The sequence below is a fragment of the Stigmatopora nigra genome, chromosome 1 (genome assembly GCF_051989575.1).
Source record: "Stigmatopora nigra isolate UIUO_SnigA chromosome 1, RoL_Snig_1.1, whole genome shotgun sequence".
In the NCBI taxonomy this organism is placed as follows: domain Eukaryota; kingdom Metazoa; phylum Chordata; class Actinopteri; order Syngnathiformes; family Syngnathidae; genus Stigmatopora; species Stigmatopora nigra.
The window spans coordinates 15,761,598-15,781,066 of NC_135508.1; the positions used below are offsets into that span (position 1 = coordinate 15,761,598).

The 19,469-nt window shown below is 37.3% G+C and overlaps 3 protein-coding genes across 4 annotated transcripts; 2 read left to right on the forward strand and 1 right to left on the reverse strand.

Moving 5' to 3' along the window:
• The first annotated feature begins 787 nt into the window (after positions 1–787).
• On the forward strand, positions 788–3,401 carry b3galt4 (UDP-Gal:betaGlcNAc beta 1,3-galactosyltransferase, polypeptide 4). The gene has a single exon (XM_077716202.1). The coding sequence runs from the start codon at positions 1,505–1,507 to the stop codon at positions 2,603–2,605; it is 1,101 nt and encodes a 366-aa protein (XP_077572328.1). The 5' UTR covers positions 788–1,504; the 3' UTR covers positions 2,606–3,401.
• A 116-nt stretch (positions 3,402–3,517) lies between these two features.
• wdr46 (WD repeat domain 46) lies at positions 3,518–10,171 on the reverse strand. Its single transcript, XM_077716189.1, has 16 exons — positions 10,085–10,171; positions 9,745–9,870; positions 9,341–9,454; positions 8,129–8,260; positions 7,410–7,493; positions 7,222–7,334; positions 7,057–7,144; positions 6,862–6,923; positions 6,560–6,664; positions 6,224–6,374; positions 5,891–6,126; positions 5,129–5,282; positions 4,853–5,000; positions 4,359–4,549; positions 4,166–4,279; positions 3,518–4,087 (listed from the first exon to the last, which is right to left on the reverse strand). Exons 1-16 carry the CDS (start codon positions 10,139–10,141, stop codon positions 3,965–3,967), a joined length of 1,998 nt encoding a protein of 665 aa, XP_077572315.1. The 5' UTR covers positions 10,142–10,171; the 3' UTR covers positions 3,518–3,964.
• Positions 10,172–11,668: 1,497 nt separating this feature from the next.
• LOC144197807 (cytosolic sulfotransferase 2-like) lies at positions 11,669–15,868 on the forward strand. 2 transcript variants are annotated; one of them, XM_077718466.1, is made up of 8 exons: positions 11,669–11,723; positions 12,593–12,739; positions 12,816–12,944; positions 13,846–13,946; positions 14,010–14,136; positions 14,203–14,300; positions 15,461–15,635; positions 15,729–15,868. In XM_077718466.1, exons 2-8 carry the CDS (start codon positions 12,601–12,603, stop codon positions 15,839–15,841), a joined length of 882 nt encoding a protein of 293 aa, XP_077574592.1. In that variant the 5' UTR covers positions 11,669–11,723; positions 12,593–12,600; the 3' UTR covers positions 15,842–15,868. The 2 variants fall into 2 exon arrangements, with proteins under 2 accessions (XP_077574592.1, XP_077574583.1); XM_077718457.1 differs by having other exon boundaries at positions 14,010–14,300.
• Positions 15,869–19,469: the final 3,601 nt, after the last annotated feature.

Below are 19,469 nucleotides of genomic sequence, written 5' to 3' on the forward strand. Positions count from 1 at the left end.
GTACTCTTACCTTCTTCCAACTAGTTTGCAAAGTGCCTTTACAGTTCTTTCTGTGAACGTATGAACTTTCCTCCTTATAGATAAGATAAGGTTGATTCTGGTACTTTGTTTCAATCGTCACCTACCAAATGAAGGAATCGTTCTCTCTTATTCCACCTTTGATGGAGGGCAAAGACAATTTGACTTTCCAATATGATTATTTCATTTTTTTTTTAAATTCTAATCAAATTTGATAACTTTTTCCATGTTGTATGAACATTCTTTCGTGAGTTTGTTATAAATTGTGTGTTGGCAACTTCTAGTAAGATGTCAGCAAAGTAAGATTTACTATTTAGGTTAGAACTTTATTTCATCCCATATTCGGGACATTTCTTGGTTGCAGTAGGAAGGCAGACACATAAGACATTGTAGACAAGCACAAAGAAACCAAGACACGCGACGGGTGGGGTCGAGTTGCAAAGGCCGCAAAACAACAAATCAAAAAGCACAAAGTACAAAGCATATATTGGATCATTAAGAATCATTAAATCAAATACTTAAGACAGAAAAGTACCAAAAACACATTGAATGATTTTGTTGTCATTTAAACAAAAACTGATGAAAAATGAAAAATAAATAGATGAATAAATAATCAATAAACAAAAATATTTGACTCTGTGGTTTGTTTAGTATTACAGAAGTTGGTATCCCAGGTTGTTTTTAATTTATTTATTTAAACTGCTGGAATGAGCGTGAAATGAATGACGCCATCGCGCCACATTACCGTAATGCACAAAATTAAAACAATAATCTTGTTTTTTTTAGGAGGACGGCTAGACCACATTTCCAACAGTGAGTATATACGTCCACATCTGTCGCACGTGAGACTGTGGCGCTGATTCTCTTTCAGTAGTCAAGCCAACCGGTTGCCTTATTTCTACAGGTTTTACGGCAAAGATTGATGATTAAATTAGTACATTACTTTTATGAGCACCTATTTTGTTGAATGGCCCCGACACCAATTGACCTATTGAGACAAAATCTACACAATCCTTGTTTATTGTAAACGTTTTAGTTTTTTTAACGACACACCATTTATCAATTACCCTGTGTTGCAACTGCCTGGTGACGCAATCGTTTGGATTTCCTTTTATGTACAGACAATCAATGGCGTAATTTTATTTTCTTTATTTAAAGAGTGACGTTTATTTGTCAATATGGCATCTTTACCTGCGCTCGATTGGAATTCGAGGTCACACGTCGTCTTATTTTTTTCTCCGTTCATGCACTGCCTGCTTCTTTACCATAAAACCTCAAAGAAAAGAGCAATCGAAAACAAAGCGCGGCCGATTTGATTTGAGAGAGAAACGGCCGCAGTCACGTGAGCCTCAGCCATGATCAACGATTAGTGGGTCCATTGGAATGTGGACTTAACCACGCTTGCCGCAATCGCTACTTCGAACCACTTCATCCACCGAGAATGGGTGGCCGCACAATCCGCTGAAACACCGGGGAGCGCACGACAATGGCCGGCCGGGGCTTTTGGATTAGCACGCCCCGCTTCGGAAAACGGGGGAGTCGCCTCCTCTGGTTGTTTTGCGCAGGGATCGGCGGCATCGCCCTTTTCACGCTACTCTTCGTGGACGTCATCGAGTCGTGGATCACATCCATAGGCATGAGCTCCTTGTCGAACTCCGGCCACTTCGTTCCGCAGAACGCCCCTTTCGTCAAACCCGATGACTTTCTCCTCATGCCCAGTCCGTTGGTTTGCCAGCGAGCTAAACCCTACCTCATCACCATGGTCGTCTCGTCTCCAGCCCACCACAAGGCACGACAGGCCATCCGGTCAACCTGGGGTGGGGAAACCATAGTGAATGGTCTGCGGGTTTTGACTCTCTTCGTGGTGGGGTTGCCGCCTGATCGAGCCCTATCCAAACTTCTCGTTGCCGAGGCCAAGGAGAAAGGAGACCTGGTCCAGGGGCGCTTCTTGGACACCTACTCCAACTTGACCCTCAAGACTTTAGCCCTTCAGAGGTGGGTTCTCCACTTCTGCCCACAGGCTCAATTCCTGGCCAAAGTGGATGACGACGTCCTATTCAACCCTAGTGGACTCCTGACCCTGCTCCACAAGAGCCACCACCAAGGACAAACTGACTTGTACCTCGGCCGGGTGCATCTACACGTGGCCCCCATCCGGGACCCCAGCAGTAAGCACTTCACTCCTACGTCCGCCTACAAATCCACAGTTTTTCCGGATTATTGTAGCGGAACTGCTTATGTCCTGTCACACTCCGCGCTGCTGAAAGTATATTCTGCTGCCTCAATGTCACCTCTGGCTGAAACCCACTTACCCGAAGACATTTTTGTAGGGATTTGCGCCCGTACAGCCGGTATAAAGCCAACACACTCGCAACTATTCTCTGGTGGACCGTCCATACCGTACGTGCGCTGCTGTTATCAGGCCATGGTGTCAGTTCACCATGTCGCACCCACAGGAATGCTACGTTACTGGTCCGACACACACTCATTAGGACAGTGCCCATGGTGGAGGATGAAAGCCTCGCTCGGGATGTGCAAAATCGGGGCATTACTGGGCAAAGGTCACGGGCTGGGGAAGGAGATATGAGGGAGTGGGACCCATTTTTGTTGGAAAATGATACCCATTTTCAGGTTGTGACTATAAGCTGTTTTTATTTCAGAGACTTGTGGAGCTAACAATCAATTTTGCCTAATGTTGACTTAACTGAACTCAACCCAATGGAACACTAATGAGATGACATTAAAGAAAAGAACAATTTCCATTGGATACATAAATACCATGAACACTGTATTAAACCTTATTAAATATGAGCACTTCTTTAGCTAGGCACATTCTGTGAACTAATAGTTTTGGCACTGTGTATTATTATTTGTGTTTGGGATGTAAGCAAATGAAGGGGGGGCAAACCTTTGCCATTCGGTTGAGCTGCTCATGTAAAAAAGATAAATGCCTACATTCAATTATTGACATCACTGCACTTGGAGTTAGGGAAAGAATTTACTTGTGGTGACAGTGACACAAATCCAAATAGTAGGAAAGCTGGCAGTTTATCATAAAATTCAGGGAAAAATTTACTTTAGGCTGAAAAGTTTACATCAAATGGCACATTCTTTGCTGGCTTCTAAAGCAAATATTTCCATAGGTAACAGAGAAAATTGCACTGAGACCATGCGAGTATCACACTGAACAAAATATGTTTTGTAGCAAGATAACAGTGAGTCAGTTTGTCACAGTGAGATGGTATTGACCCAACTTGTTATTGATTTATCCTTCTGCACTCGTCCATTCAGTGTTTTTAACAATGAAAAGTTGTTTACATATGGATTATGAACAAGATGAAGTCTTTCAATAAATAAATCAGATTTTATATCATGGACACTAACCGACTTTTTTTCAATGCACTGTTATAGAGCAATTTCAAATGGGTCAAAGTACATTGCTAGTAGCAGCACTGTAAATTTTTAACCAGGAACAGGAAGTAAATTACAGGAAGCAGTCTGGCTAAGGCAACCAAATCGTTGCTGTTTTATTTACACTTGAATTCTATTTCAGTGAACCAATAGCCAGAAAATTGGTGGAAACAAACATTTTAACTGGCAATGACAAAGAATAAGAAATACTGTACATAAACATAGTAAAACTTTTTAGGTTAATCTGCCTAATTGACCACGAGTTAAAATACACTGACACAGTGGAGGCAGTCCCCCCCTATGGCCCCCAAGTTACGGTGAGAAACCATTCTGATGCCCCTTTTGTGTAGGTTTCACTGTCAATTCAGCTCTAAATGCACCAGGTCAAGCTCACATCCTGGTTGATAGACAAAGTGCTTTAGGCATTGAAAAGCCGAAATGACAGCCATTGCTCAGAAGCATTTTCTTCCTTCAGCTTGACTTGTTTCTCCCACACAGAGTTAGTGTACGTGATGAAGATGTTGTTGTATTTGAATTATTTTTTTTTAAATCTGTCTAGAGCAGATCTTTGACTCGCTAACAGTTCCGTCTTCGTTTCCTTTGCTTTTCTTTCATGTTCTATCTTCTTTTTGTCCTCCATACTTTGCACTATTATGTCCTGGACGGTGAAAAACAATAGCTTTTTGAGTCTAGGTAGAAATGGCAACTTGTAATTGGTGACTGTTATCACACTTACCCTCAAGTCCGTATCAGCCACTTTCATCTTTCGCCTTTCCAAATTCCCTGCTGAGCTGCGTCCTTTTTTCTTATTCCTGGGGACAAATTTCTCTCTGGCAAGAGGATCGTAGCCCTGGAAATAAAGAGTTTTCATTTAAGTTGTGCAGATTTTTCAAACGTCGTTTCTCCATCGTAAGCCTCGTAAAACTAACCAGCGCTTCCACACGGTCTTTGTGCCTTTGCTCCAATGTTGCAAGATCAACCTTCCCAAGTTCAGTGGGATCCAGAGTGATAAGCTCCGGATGGATCTTTTCAAGCAGCGCCTTAACTTCCCATTCCTGCCTTTGTTTGGCGGTGCGGTATGGATTCGAATCTAAGGCGTCAAAGTTTGGCTCTCCCGCTCCTGGAAATGAAAATGTCACGTAACTATTCAAGCTAGCGATGCCCCGATCCGATTCCTCGGTTTCGGCACCCAATGGAGCTAATTTTGGTGTATCTGATTTTGTCACAACATTGTATCCAGTAGTCAGTCATGCTAAGCTTATTGTATCGTAATTGTAAACAGAGCATTAAGTATCAACATGCCTCTCTTAAACAGGAAAAATATGATTTGTCATTTACTGGTTATATCATTTTTTACTAGTCTAAAAATATGGGTTTCCCAGTTAATAGTTAGACTTTGTGGCCAAATAAAACCAAATCAAACCTGGTACGAGCATGCTTGTGAAGCCTTTCCCGTGACCGACGCCGAGCACATCCTCAAAAGGGCAAAACTGTAGCCCCCACGCAGCGGCCTGTACTCTGTGGGCCAAGTAAGGTTTAACCACTTGAGATTTCCACACATCCTTGTAAACCTGAAACAAAAAATAAAAGAAGCTAAGCTGTTTGGCAAATATTGAGCAATTCAAATGAGGGATTCGCTTGTTAAAAGTTGAAATGGAGTGGCAGCCATGCAGCATTCACCCAAGATAATGCGACTGACCTGGACGACATCCCCTGTGGCTGCGGACAGAAGCCCTCGCTGGCTCAGCGAGAGACAAGAAGCTCCAGAAGGGAGGAAGTAAGAATTGATAGGCCGGAAAGTTCTGACGTCAAACACCTTCAGCTTTTTGTCCATGCCTGACGTCACCATATATCTGGCAAAACAGGTAAACTAGTAGTTAATAGGGCTATGAAAGAAAAAAAAAAGCCATCTTTGCACCAATACTGCGATTCACAATTCAAATGATAGGTCTAGTACAAATTTCTCTCATCAAAACATTGTATGCCTAATAATGCGAGGACACGTGCTTTGTGGTCCTTTTCCGTTCATAAAATTTGGTTCTCAGGTGTGATTGAGCTACCATATATATCTAAATAGGCTGTACATAAAAATTCATATTTAACCAAGCATATTTTAACATTTACCCTAAACTAGCTGTTTATTGTACACAGTTCGTATGTAAATATACTGTATAAAAATGAGTGGTGTTCAACGTGGACCTCAAAGGTCTGCTGTTGGTGCAAGTTTTTTTCTTTTCAATCCAGACAGTTTAACATGAAGTTTTGGCCGCCATTACAGAAAAACTATTTAAGTCTAGCCAAGGGTGTGTTGCAACAGAATCTTATAATTGAATTCCACATCTAGTTTAAACATTTTTCCAGCTATTTCGTTTTTTTACTATTCATGGTGAGAACTGATATACTTTGTATTTAAACAACAGAACCAGAACTACCACTCACAGCATATTTCATTTTAACTTACGTTCCCGTTTTGTCCACGGCAATGGAGCGCACTCCACCGTGGTGACAGAGCATCTTGACAAAGGATTCTTTTTGACTGGGCGACCAGAGGGTGACAGTGCCATTGGGATGGCCAAGATGGATGATGGCATTGTAAGGGTTCTGACACATCACATCCAGGCGACCCGCCTTGGTACAGATGGCAGTGACTTCTTTCCCCACAGATACGTCAAGATATTGTAGGAAGCCTGTCGCGCTCTGAAAAACACGTGAAAATGAACGATGGGATTTCACAAGGGAACAGACCACCGGCCTTTCAAATACAGACACAAACATAATGCATTGGAAAACTTACAGCGGTGGCCAGCAAAAAGTGGTAGGGCAGAAACTGCATGCGAAGGACATCATTGAACTTGCGGATGCAGTGTAGCTCAATCCCATTGGAATCGTAAATGTACAGCCACTTTTTCTGAGCCACTGCAAACATGGTCTCGGTGTGAAGCCACCTGAATATTTTTGTTGAGTTGCGAAAAGGTGGATAATAAGGAAAAACAACTGGAATCACAAGCAAGCTCATAAGAAGACTATTCTAATGACATTCTCCCACACAGATATAGTTCTAGTATCACATTGGGTAATTTGGGATCTGGTCAACCTGAGGATTTACAGTGTGGTTGTGTGGAAGGCTTACCGTACATCTGTGATTGTCTCCATCACATTTATCTCACACATGAGCTTTTTGGACTGCCAGTCGACACAAGCCAAGTGGCCTCTCTTCCCACCGAGTAGCAGGTGACTGAATCGAGACATTGAGAGGAACAAATCAGCAATGGCTATTTTGCAAACGGCAAAAAAAAATATTCCTCGGTGCCCATTGACTACATTTCGGGGGTTGGGTAGATTTACGTTGGTTTATTACACTTAAGAATTACAGTGATTGATTAAAAAAAAATACAAAAAGAATTATAGAGCAACTAGAAAGCGGGCACTGACCGACCAGTCTTGTTATAATCCAATCGGTATGGTCCAAATTGAGACAGATTCAGGTCAAAATGCTGACAAATTAGAAGAAAGGGGGAAAAAAATGTGTCAGTAATGAGTAAAATAGTTCCTGTATATATATCTATACATTTCAACTGAAATAGATAAGCTGGCTATTTGAAATAAAGTATGTTATTTGTTGCCCACCTTGGTTCCAGACGATATATCAACAGCATCAGCGATATCCTGCTGGGAGATTGTACATGTGTCTTCATCTTCGTCTCCTTCTATAAACCTGAGCAATCCATTAAATGAGGTTATAGAAGAGTGACATTTTAATTCGACTATCTTTCCAAGCCGTGGAGATTTTACCCCGCTTCCTCTGGGAGAAGAAGGTCGAACCGGGCAGCTTGTGTCGCGGCCATTTCTGAGGCTTTATCCGCACGTTCCATGACTTCTACCAGCCTAATGTGATTTTTGTTGATCTAAAATGAAAGTATATGTGATTATAGCCAGCAGTTATGTAATAATAGGAAGATAAAGCTTTACAATGTGCTGACCGTTTCATCGGTTTTCCCTTTCCTGGTGTACTTTTGCAAAGTCGCTTCTGGGACAGGAGCAGATCCCCAGAAAGCATTCCGATTCTGAGGATGGCCAAATAATTAGAAATCGTTAAGATCGACAGCATTCCTGAAACAATGACTAGTGTATATATAAACGGTATTGTACAATGTTTGTTTATTTGCAAATTGGAATGTGTTAGTAAGGTCTGAAAGATTTTCTATATAAAAAAAGCCAATTTGTGATTCAACGTCGGGAAAAAAGAAATGTAACTCATTATGTTATGTAGTATTTGTGCTTTGGGATTTTCTTGTGAACAAAACCTTTTTGAATTACCTTGTGTTGAATTGTGCTATACAAATAAATTTGGTGTGTGTGGCTTTTGACAACCCTAAATTATTTTAGCTTCTGTTAACATTTTTTTTCACATTCAACTAAAATTCATATTGAAACTATTTGTTGTTGGCAACATTATAAATGCCCACAGTAAAAGCCACCAATTTATATTTTACACAATATACTTGAACCACGGTAATTTATTGTCATGTTTATTCATTAGTAAATGTTAACCTGAGGATTTACAGACAGAATATATTAGAATATATGAATAGACCAAAGCCTTATATGTATAAACACTAAAGAGTAAATACTATGATTTATGTAGTCTTCTGTGGCACAATGACTTGATAAAAATAAAATAATCTAAAAATTGCCTTACCCCAGAGATGAACTCCTCCTCACGAGATTGCTTCCTCCATTCTACAGGTTTCTGTGGCTTTCTACCAGCAAAAGCACCTTGTTTTCCATCTCTGATTTTGTCTCCACGCTTGTGTCGGAAACGACTTCCAGGCTGTCATAAATATAAGTTTAGCAGGCATGAGTAAATCAAGTTTACTCAACTTTGAATGGGCACTCAGAACAAAAGCAGTTAGCACGCGTTACAAAAGCAGCTCAATATCACTCATGTGCTATTTTTTTTCCAAATTGAAATATTTCCGTTTAGCCCAGGGGTAGGGAACCTATGGCTCGGGAGCCTTATGTGGCGCTTTTGATGGGTATATATGGCTCTCCGCGAACCTGTGTGGTAAAATATGGGAACAGCTGGTGAGAGACCCAAGTCCCGGCTGCGCCAATGGGAGAGTCACGCCGGCAATGTGGCGCCGGAACTATCTCTACCGCCTTTTTAAAATCATAATTTTTCTTCATTAGACTCTTCTGCATGCATACTCATTGATTCTCATTGATTAGCGACAGTGAAATAATGTTCTCAAAATAATTCAGACTTTTTTTTTACTTTCAAAGTGGTGAAATGAATAATAAATGCTCACATTTTTATGTATTTTTACTTTTAAATTCTGAGTATGGCTCTCAAGGAATAATGTTTGAAAATATGTCTTGTTTATGGCTCTCCTGGTTTAGGCTGACACCAACAAATGCTTGTGACTGCAATCATATTTTCTTAGTTTAGTTGTTTAGTTGGGCTTTTCTTGTGAACAAAACCTCTTTGAATTACTTTGTGTTGAATTGTGCTATACAAATAAATTTGCCTTGTGTGTGGCTTTTGACAGCCCTAGATTTTTTTTAGCTTCTGTTAATCCCCATAAAAACAACAACATTTATTTACATTCAACCTTAAGTTTGCATGTTTCCAATTCATATTGAAACTATTTGTTGTTGGCAACATTTTAAATGTCCACAGTAAAAACCACCAATTTATATTTTACACAATATACTTGAACCACGATAATTTATTGTCATGTATATCCATTAGTAAATGTTAACCTGATGATTTACAGACATGATATATTAGTACATATGAATCAACCAAAGCCTTATACGTAGAAACACTAAAGGGTAAATATACTCTGATTTATGTAGTCTTGTGGCACGATTATTTGACCAAAATAAAATAACGTAAGAGTTGCCTTACCCCAGAGATCAACTTTTCGTGAGATGTCCTCTTCCATTTTGCATGGTTCTGTGGCTTTTTACCAGAAACAGCACGTTGTTTTCCATCTGTGATTCTGTCTTCATTCTTGTGCATCTTGAGTTATTTACATTCAACAAAAAGTTTGCCATATTTTCAATTCATATTGAAACTATTTGTTGTTGGCAACATTATAAATGTCCACAGTAAAAAACACCAATTTATATTTGTGTATGTATATCCATTTGCAAATGTTAACCTAATGATTTACAGACATGATATATTAGAATATATGAATCAACCAAAGCCTTATGTATAAACACTAAAGAGTAAATATACTCCGATTTATGTAGTCTTTTGTGGCACGATGACTTGAACAAAATAAAATAACCTAAAAATTGCCTTACCCCAGAGATCTCGTCATGAGATATCTTCCTCCATTTTGCAGGATTCTGTGGCTTTTTACCAGAAACAGCACGTTGTTTTCCATCTGTGCTTTTGTCTTCAGTCTCGTGCCAGTAACGAGTTATAGGCTGTCATAAATATAAATTTAGCAGGCATGAGTAAATTAAGTTTACTCAACTTTGAATGGGCACTCAGAACGAAAGCAGTAACCACGCGTTACAAAAGCAGCTCAATATCACTCACATGTGCTATTTTTTTCTAAGTCGTAATATTTCAGTTTAGGCTGACATCAACTAATGCATGTGAATGCAATTATATTATCTTAGTTTAGTTGTGTATTACCTTTTTCCTTTTCACCACGTGTGAGTTCTTTACCACCTCCTTTTCGGCAGCAGCCATCTTTGTTGTGTACCTTTTCACTTCCTTGGAGAGGCATCACTTCCGTTAAAAATAATACGTACTACCGGTTATATATCGCTTTACCCTATGTAAAATGCATGTATTTTTGAAAATATATATATTTTAAATTCCAACATAACACTGAAAAACATGCTACAATTATGTAAGGTGTATTACTACTGTTATCATCATTATATTTGACGGTTACATATATTTGACTCTATCATGGTTAAAATGTTGAATACGACTCAGAAGCACAACACTTTAGTTCAGTAAAAAATACATGCATTTGATTAAAGACGTAACAAACAACTAAGGTTATAAATTTTATTTACATAGAAAAAAACGAATATTATTTGACTACATTCAAAAGGACATCATTACTATTACAACGCACGTGTTATTAGTAATAACAAAAATACATATTTCATTGTGTTATTCTTTAATGCAAGTTAGCCCTTTAAAAGTATTGTAACGTCACCTGGAGTCAGAAAGTTATAGTACAACTTTCTTGCTCTCATCTCATGTTCTGAACCATTTTATCCTCAAGGGGGTGCTGGAGCCTATCCCAGTTGACTCGGGGCCAGAGGCAGGGGACACCCTGGATTATTGGTCAGCCAATCGCAGGGCACAAGAGGACGGACACTCATGCACACTTACACTGATAACTATTGTGGATTTAGAGTGTATCATGCGTGTTTTTGGAATGTGGGAGGAAACCGGAGTACCCGGAGGAATCCCATGCAGGTTCGGGGAGTACATGCAAACTCCACACAGATGGACGTGAGCTGGATTTAAACCCAGCACCCCAGAGCTGAGTCCAATGCACTAACCACTCACCCCTCTTACTAGGTGCTTTTGATTTATCATTAACATATGACTGCTTTAATGTCATGATGAACAAACTTCAGGAAAAATTAGAGATTGGCACATCACTGTGCATCATAGGGAAGAGTTTGCCAAGGTGACTGAACATACAAGTTGGATTTAATTGAATGCTTTTATTTTCATGATGAAAATATAATGAAATTTAAAGCTTCACCAGGAAGTGCACAAATAAATAATCAATAAATAATGAAAATAAATAAAATTGAAACCCCAACTTCACACTCATACCGAGGGGCACTTCAGAGTGTCCAATCAGCCTACCATGCACGTTTTTTGGAATGTGTGAGGAAACCAGAGTACCCAGAGGAAACCCACACAGGCCCGAGGAGAACATGCAAACTCCAGACAGGTGGACCCACCTGGATTTGAACTCAGGACCCCAAAGCTGTAAGGCCAACAGGCTAACCACTAAAGTCACCGGACCGTCTCTCGTAAACCACTGTAAAAATAAATACATAAATAAATAGATAAACAAGAATAGGTGAATAGGTGTGTGTCGTCATTTTAATTCCTTTCCTTTCAATTGTTCCCTTGTAATTTGTAGACGTGAGTGTTTTTCATGAACTGGTTGGTGTATCCTCCCCCAAACAAAATTTATGACGTAACAGAGTCAATTATTGTAACATGCTCTCACTTGAAGGAGAGCACTTCAACTGTACACCATTCCAGCACACCCGAGAGTCGCTTGCTCAGTGTAAGTGTCTCTTTAAATGTTTGTTTTGTTTCCTTCATTCAACTAGGCTTCACTTCAATATGAGTTTGACTCTATTTTGTTGTACTATATATTTGTAACACAACTAGTCTGATTGTTTTGTCAAGTCTGTAGGTATGCATGGGACCTTTTATATAATAGAAAATATAACATCTAATAATGTTTACATGAAATATAGTGGTAATGAAAACAAAATCTCTCTGATGTTTTAATGATCATTTAGAACTTGTCAGTTCATTCATGTTTTTGATGGTGTGGATGACCATGACAATAACATAACAATTTTTTTTGGCCAAAAGTAAAAATAATTACTCTATAAAGATATTTACTTTATGTCCCAGCACTATGTTTTCCAAGTGTATAATGTAGATCAAAAGAAGAAGAAAAAAACACTCACTATAGAATTCCTCCACCATTCTTCCTGTAGGCACTATGTTTTCCATGTGTATAATGTAGATCAGAAAGAAGGGGAAAAAAAGGACTCACTATAGAATTCCTACACCATTCTTCCTATAGGCGTTTTGGCTGGTGTTTCCCCTTCTGTTATTGAGCAAGCTACTTATTCTATGTTCACAAAAGTATGTATTGAAATAATTATAAAACTCTAATTATGTTTACTCAGTGATATATCTGAGTCAACAGAACCCCATACATTTACATATGTATGTATCAACAGGTGTTCAGGTCAATTATACACTTTGCCATTTAGCAAAATGACTTATGATGTAAGTCACTTTGTCTTTTTTAATGGTCGATTATACAACCACACATTATTCAAAATAAATGTCATCTGTAGCAAATGAAATGACTGCAGTAGATTCTTGTCTCATACTGATGTGTCATTTAAACAGAAGAACAAATGGAGGAACCACCTCGACCAGAACTTTTTGACTTCCACGGCGTCTCAATGACAAAATTCTTTACTGACAACTGGGAAAACGTAAAGAAATTCAAAGCCAAACCGGACGATGTTGTCATAGCTTCATACCCTAAATCAGGTCAGGACATATATATTGGATTTAATATATTTTCCCACAATTTAAAAAAAATTTAAAAAATCATATTTTGACTTAGGAACCACATGGGCCTGTTACCTGCTAGATCGCCTGTACTTTGGAAAAACACATCCAGAGAAAGAGACATCGCTCCCTTTATATATGCGAGTACCCTTTCTGGAGCTTTGCATTCCTGGTCATCCCAAAGGTTAAAAAAGAAAAGCTCGTTTCCATAACCCTAGCACAGGGGTAAAGAACAAATGGCTCTCAAGCCGCATGTGGCTCTTTGTTTTTATCCTATTTTATATATACTGTGGCTCTTTGCCTCTTTTCATGTTTGTCTTGTTTTTATTCTCTCTCATACCTGTCAACCTCTGCCGATAACTGCCCTTATAAATTATTATGATTCCCCGTACAACCACCCCAAAAAAACGTACAAACACCGTACGACACATGTTTACTCGCGGTAACTGGTTTCTTACTATGTGGCTCCTCCATGCTTGCTTCCACGAAATTTACTCTATGTATATCTACGCATGCGCATGTCATCCTTTATCGATATTGCCGTACGCACCGCTAAAAAAAATACATATGATTGAGGATAATTTTTGGTGATATACCGTGACAATAGTAACGATTGATGACAGTAGCGTCGTTGGCTACCAGCCTACGAGACTATCTGGATTTTAGCCAAAACGTCTTGTTGAGATCAGTTTTCATAAATATTGGCGATTTAAAAAAAAAAAATTCCCCGTACAAAAGTCGGTGTACGGCGTACATGATTTGAAATGGTAGAAAAAACGTATAAAATACGTATAAAACGTACAAGTTGACAGGTATGCTCTTTTAAAACACTCAAATTCATCAGGGCCCTTTAAAACCAAATATTGAATCATATTTTTTAAAAAGAATGATGCAGATTCAAGTTTTTTTTATGCTGCTTCTGATAAAAGGTGTGGCTATTTAACTCTCCTCGTTTAAAATTCTGGCTCTTTGTGTCTCACTTGTTCGCCACCCCTGTCCAAATATTAAAAAGTGTTGCATTGATAGAATGAATGATAGCTTCACCCATCTGACCACTGCAGTTATTTGTTCTCTTCTCCGTTAAGGAAAAGACCTGGCAGACCAGCTGACCGTCACTCCTCGTCTCATTAAGACTCATCTGCCGGTTCACTTTGTGCCAGACACATTTTGGGAGAACAACTGTAAGGTAAGTCAACCATTTGTAATGCAGTTGGTAAAAAATTGAATGTACATTTTGTTTCTTGTGCAGACAATCTATGTGGCTCGTAATCCAAAGGATGTTATAGTGTCACATTTCCACTTTAGCCGTATGAATAGTATCCATCCTGCACCCGGAGAATGGGATGGCTTTCTGCAAAGATTCATGGATGGGAACAGTGAGATCAAAGTGTACAATTTTAAACATAAATGCTCTTTTGTGAATCAACCCTTTGTGTCTTCAGTGGCGTATGGCGCTTGGCATGAGCATGTGGTCGGCTGGTGGGAGAAGAAGCAAACAAATCCAAATCTGCATTATATTTTCTATGAAGACCTAACTGAGGTGATATTTTTGCCCTTTCTTTTCATACATATGTCCTGCAGAAACATTCAGTCATTTTTCGTATTCCTTTTCCTAATAAGGGGTGCTGGAGCCTATCCCAGCCAAGAATTCTTTGTAAAGAACTTGACTTTTCAATAAAAGTTGCACAAACAATGCCACATGCTAGCGCTTTTCAACAAAAGTTTTCCAGATAATGCAACGTGCTAATGTTCATGGCATGGCTCATTTCACTTAATATAAAGTAAAGACAGCAGCTTCGGTAAATGAGTTGTTAGCGCGTCGGCCTTACAGCTCTGGGGTCCTGGGTTCCAATACAGGTCGGTCCATCTGTGTGGAGTTTGCAAATTCTCCTGCGTGGGTTTCACATTTCAAAAACATGCAGGCTTGGCTGATTGGACACTCTAAATTGCCCTTAGGCATGAGTGTGGTGAGTCTGAATGGTTGTCATTATACCCTGCGATCGGCTGGTCACCGATTCAGAGTGTCCCCCGCCTCTGGCCCGAAGTCAGCTGGGATGGGCTACAGCACCCCTCGTGACCCATGTGAGTATAAAGTGGATCAGAAAATGAACGAATATATTTATATATATATATCTATATCTATATATCTATATCTATATCTATATCTATATCTATATATATCTATATCTATATCTATATCTATATCTATATCTATATATATATATATATATATATATATATATATATATATATATATATATATATATATATATATATATATATATATATATATATATATATATATATATATATATATATATATATATATCTATATCTATATCTATATCTATATCTATATCTATATCTATATATATATATATATATATATATATATATATATATATATATATATATATATATATATATATATATATATATATATATATATATATATATATATATATATATATATATATATATATATATATATATATATATATATATATATATATATATATATATATATATATATATATATATATATATATATATATCTTTCAATTTTAAACATTTTATTTGCATTAACCATTGTAATAAGTAAACACCAGGCTCCTAAATTCTATATTCTGAGGGTTTCGTCCAAGTTATGAATTCACAAAATATTTATTTGTTGTATGACTATGCTTTTCTTGTGCGTAGAACTTGGGAGGTGAGATCGACAAGTTATGTAGTTTCCTTGGCTTGACTCCGTCAGACGAGGAGAAGCAAAGCATCAAGGATGCTGTGAGATTTGATAATATGAAAGACAACAAACTGACCAACTTCACCAATGCCCCCTTAATGAATCTGAAAATATCTCCTTTCATGAGAAAAGGTACTGAGTATAATAAATACTGTATGTCGTTTATATATTCTTGTAAAGCGGTTCTTTTACAAAGCCATTTAAATTGATACCTGTCTTTTGAAGGCAAAGTTGGTGACTGGAAGAATCATTTCACCGTGGCCCAAAGCAAACAATGTGATGAGCACTACAAGCAGAAAATTACATCTCCGGGATTGCAGTTTCGCACTGAAGTTTAAGGCTTAAACCCAAAGGACAAACTGTTTCCACACTGTTGAAAGCGATTTAAATGGCATTAGCAAGCTTTTTGTTGTTATGTTTTCTCGATTGAAATAATTCAGTCAACAGTCCAATAGATCATATACTACATAACTGTATTATGTAGATCTCCTCAAACGTGTCAAATATAGGTGATTAATCAGCTTGGTTTCTGTTCATCTTCAGTATTTTTAATTAAGAATACTTGTTACCCACGCAGAAATATAAAATAAAAATGTTTTTTTTAATCACATTGGAATTCCAGTAAAAGGCGGCGACTAAGATTTGAATCAGACATTAATTAAAAAAGCACTTGATAGCATGTACTGGTTGTTGTAGCAAGTGCAAATGTGTTTTCTATTTACTACTCCAATTTGTTAAGAAGTCTAAACAAACCAGAAGAACGGGAAGCACATTATTAAGAGGTGAGGAATGGTTGATAAATCACCGTGTTCAAGATGATTGGCTGAGGGCATAACAAATGAGAATTGTTTATAGCAAATCTTCACGAAGAAAAACTGAACATTTAAATAAAAAATTTAAGGCCACGTTTTTTTCTTTTCCCTCAAATTATGATGCTTACTCTGCCTACTAAAGCTAATATACATCTAGTTTAGTAGGATGTTTAATCACAACAACCTATTCAACAAACTGTACGTTGGACCAAAATGTATAATATGTATGCACTATGGTTGTTCCAGGCTATTTTTAACATTAAGAATGTGTGCCTGTTATTTAGCTTTCATCAATTGAAAGCCTAACATTTCTGAGGTTTACATATGGACTTTGTAGTTCTGAGCATTGCATATAAACTTTGTTGTTCTGAGGTTTATATATAGAGTTTGTAGTTCTGAGCTTTACATATGGACTTTGTTGTTCTGAGGTATACATATGGACTTTGTTGGTTTGCATTCATGTTAGCTTTATTACAGAATCTTTGCTGTGAAAGTGTGCGTGAATATTTGTTTATATATATATATATATATATATATATATATATATATATATATATATATATATATATATATATATATATATATATATATATATATATATATATATATATATATAAATAAATAAATAAATAAATAGAATAGGTATTTTTCCGTGCGTCTTCCGCAGTTGGGAGGGCAACGTAGATGTGGAAAGACATAAAACAGGAATTCCAGACAGGGGCAACAGCTACTATAGGCAATAAAACTGGGGAAAGCAGATCTGCCGCAAGCTGCAGTGTACAGCAGCACTTCTAATATGGCCACTAGGGGAGAATGCTCCAATGTTGAAGGTAAAACTGTCCTTCCAGCCACCCTTAGGTCAGCAGCGAATATGCAGGTTGCATCCACACCAGTAAGTGTATGGAAGCTATGTATAGTTTCCTTGACGTGATTCTCTCATCCGAGGAGAAGGAAAGCATCATGGATGCTGTGAGATTTGACAATATGTAAGCCAACAAAGTGACCATCCCGTAATGATTCTGAAGATGTCTCCTTTCATTAGAATAGGTACTGATTATGAACAATGTGAGTCGTTTATATTCTTTTAAAGTTGCTGTTTTAAAAAGCAATCCACATTAATCTTTGTCTTTTGAAGGCAAAGTTGGTGACTGCAAGAAACATTTGTGATGAGGAATACAAGCTTTTACAACCCCAGGATTCCAGTTTCACACTGAAATTTAAGGCGTAAGCCCATAGGACAAACCGGTTTATGCTTCTTTCACACTGTTGAAAGCAAGTCAAACAGCACTAGCAAGATTTTGTAAGCTTCTCTTCTCGTCATCATGTTTACTTGACAGAAATAATTCATTTGTGTCAGGCAACTAATTTAGGGCTCATCATTTTAAAGCCTAAAATGTGTGATTGTTGGCTTGAATAGACTCTGGATAAGCGATCCGGAAAACCATACAATTTTGTGAAATATGAAAACATCAGATGTAGCAAATATTCAATTAGAATTTCACAATTTCCTTTTTTTATTGTAATCCAAACAAGAAATTCAGCAAAATGAAACTTAGATGATCCAAATAAACCGATCTAATACTGAATCTTTGCACTGTCACTACACACTGAGACGAGCACATGACTTCATTTCCTGTGGCATGTATGCATTATATAAGGGAAAACACTGAAAACACTTAAGAGTTTCTGCTTTGGTCTGGAAGAAAAACAAAAGGTGCAAACAGCAAGAAGGTAAAATCTTAGAAGAAAGCCATTGCAATGTAGACCACAACACAATTCATTGAACTCAAAACATACATCACTTAAACATACTGGCACCACTGGACGTCATCCCCTCTTGGTCTGATACAAAAATAAAGGCAAAGTTTTCCTGGAGTAATTTTTGAAATGATAGCAGTCCGATGAATTAAACACAAAACTGTCTTATGTAGGGCTTCTGCTGTAATGTATCAATTTTACTTGCATAATCTGGCTGCTTTGTACACACTTTGAGTATTTTAAATGAAAAATACTTCTTTTTCGTAGAGCAAAATAAGATAAAAAAATATCTTAATATTTTCACAAGGCGTTCATCAATCATTTTATCCTTAACACAACTAGGAAATCCTTGATTTCAAAATAGCATTACGGCACTGTCAGCAAAAACACTTTCGATTGTCTTTCACAGTGACAAATCTGACTTTCATTTCAAATATTACATTATTTAACATAAAAATACTAGTATTTACATTTTTTTTTTCATTTCTATACAGTAGAATATATATGCAAGAAACTTTTATCTTGATTACTAAAATATTTCAGTCTAGCTTTCATGAAAAGTTAAGTGGCGCATTTGGAAGTTTATGCCAAGTTAGACTTTTTTTTTGTACTCTCCTGGAAACCTGTGTCAGGTTGAAATTTTATATTCCTAATGCCTTGCACCGTGCAATATTTTAGAATTTACCTTACCCGGACATAACTTTTTATAATACTTATTTAAGTTTTTACTGAGAAACACATATTTTGTGTCCCTAAATTTAGAACCACTAATTTCATAATACGCAGCTGTTGTATAATGGCAAGAAAGGTTTTTGATTTTGATTTGATAGATTTATTTTTCAGATTATAAATTGTATATTTGTCCATAGTTTGGCTTGGCCGGTGACTTATGTGTTATATTAATCACACTGAAATCAGACTCAGAATTTTTCCTCTTTATGTAATTTTTTAATTTTAGCGGCTTGCAATTTAAAGTCGAAAAACACTATTACTATAAAATGGGGTCACTAGCATTGACATTGGCCATTATCAAAAAAAGCAGTTGTTAGCATGTACTTCTTATTAAAGCACGTGTGAATGCATTGGCTATTTACTACTCCAATATGTCAACAGGTCAAAAATAGAGGGGACAGCGGGAAGGAAACTAGGAGCATAGGAATGTGTTGTTAAATCACTGTGTACAAGATAATAGGCTGAGGGCATACAAACCATTACACAAAACAAACTCATTTATGGCACATCTTTATGTGATAAAGAAAAAAACTATCTATGAAAATTGACTAAAGAAATTAAATCCCTATTTTGATATGCACAGGAAACAAAAAACAATAACTGTTGGATTTTTAAGGCCAAATTCTGGTCATATTTTTTATTTTGCCTCTTAAAATTATGATGC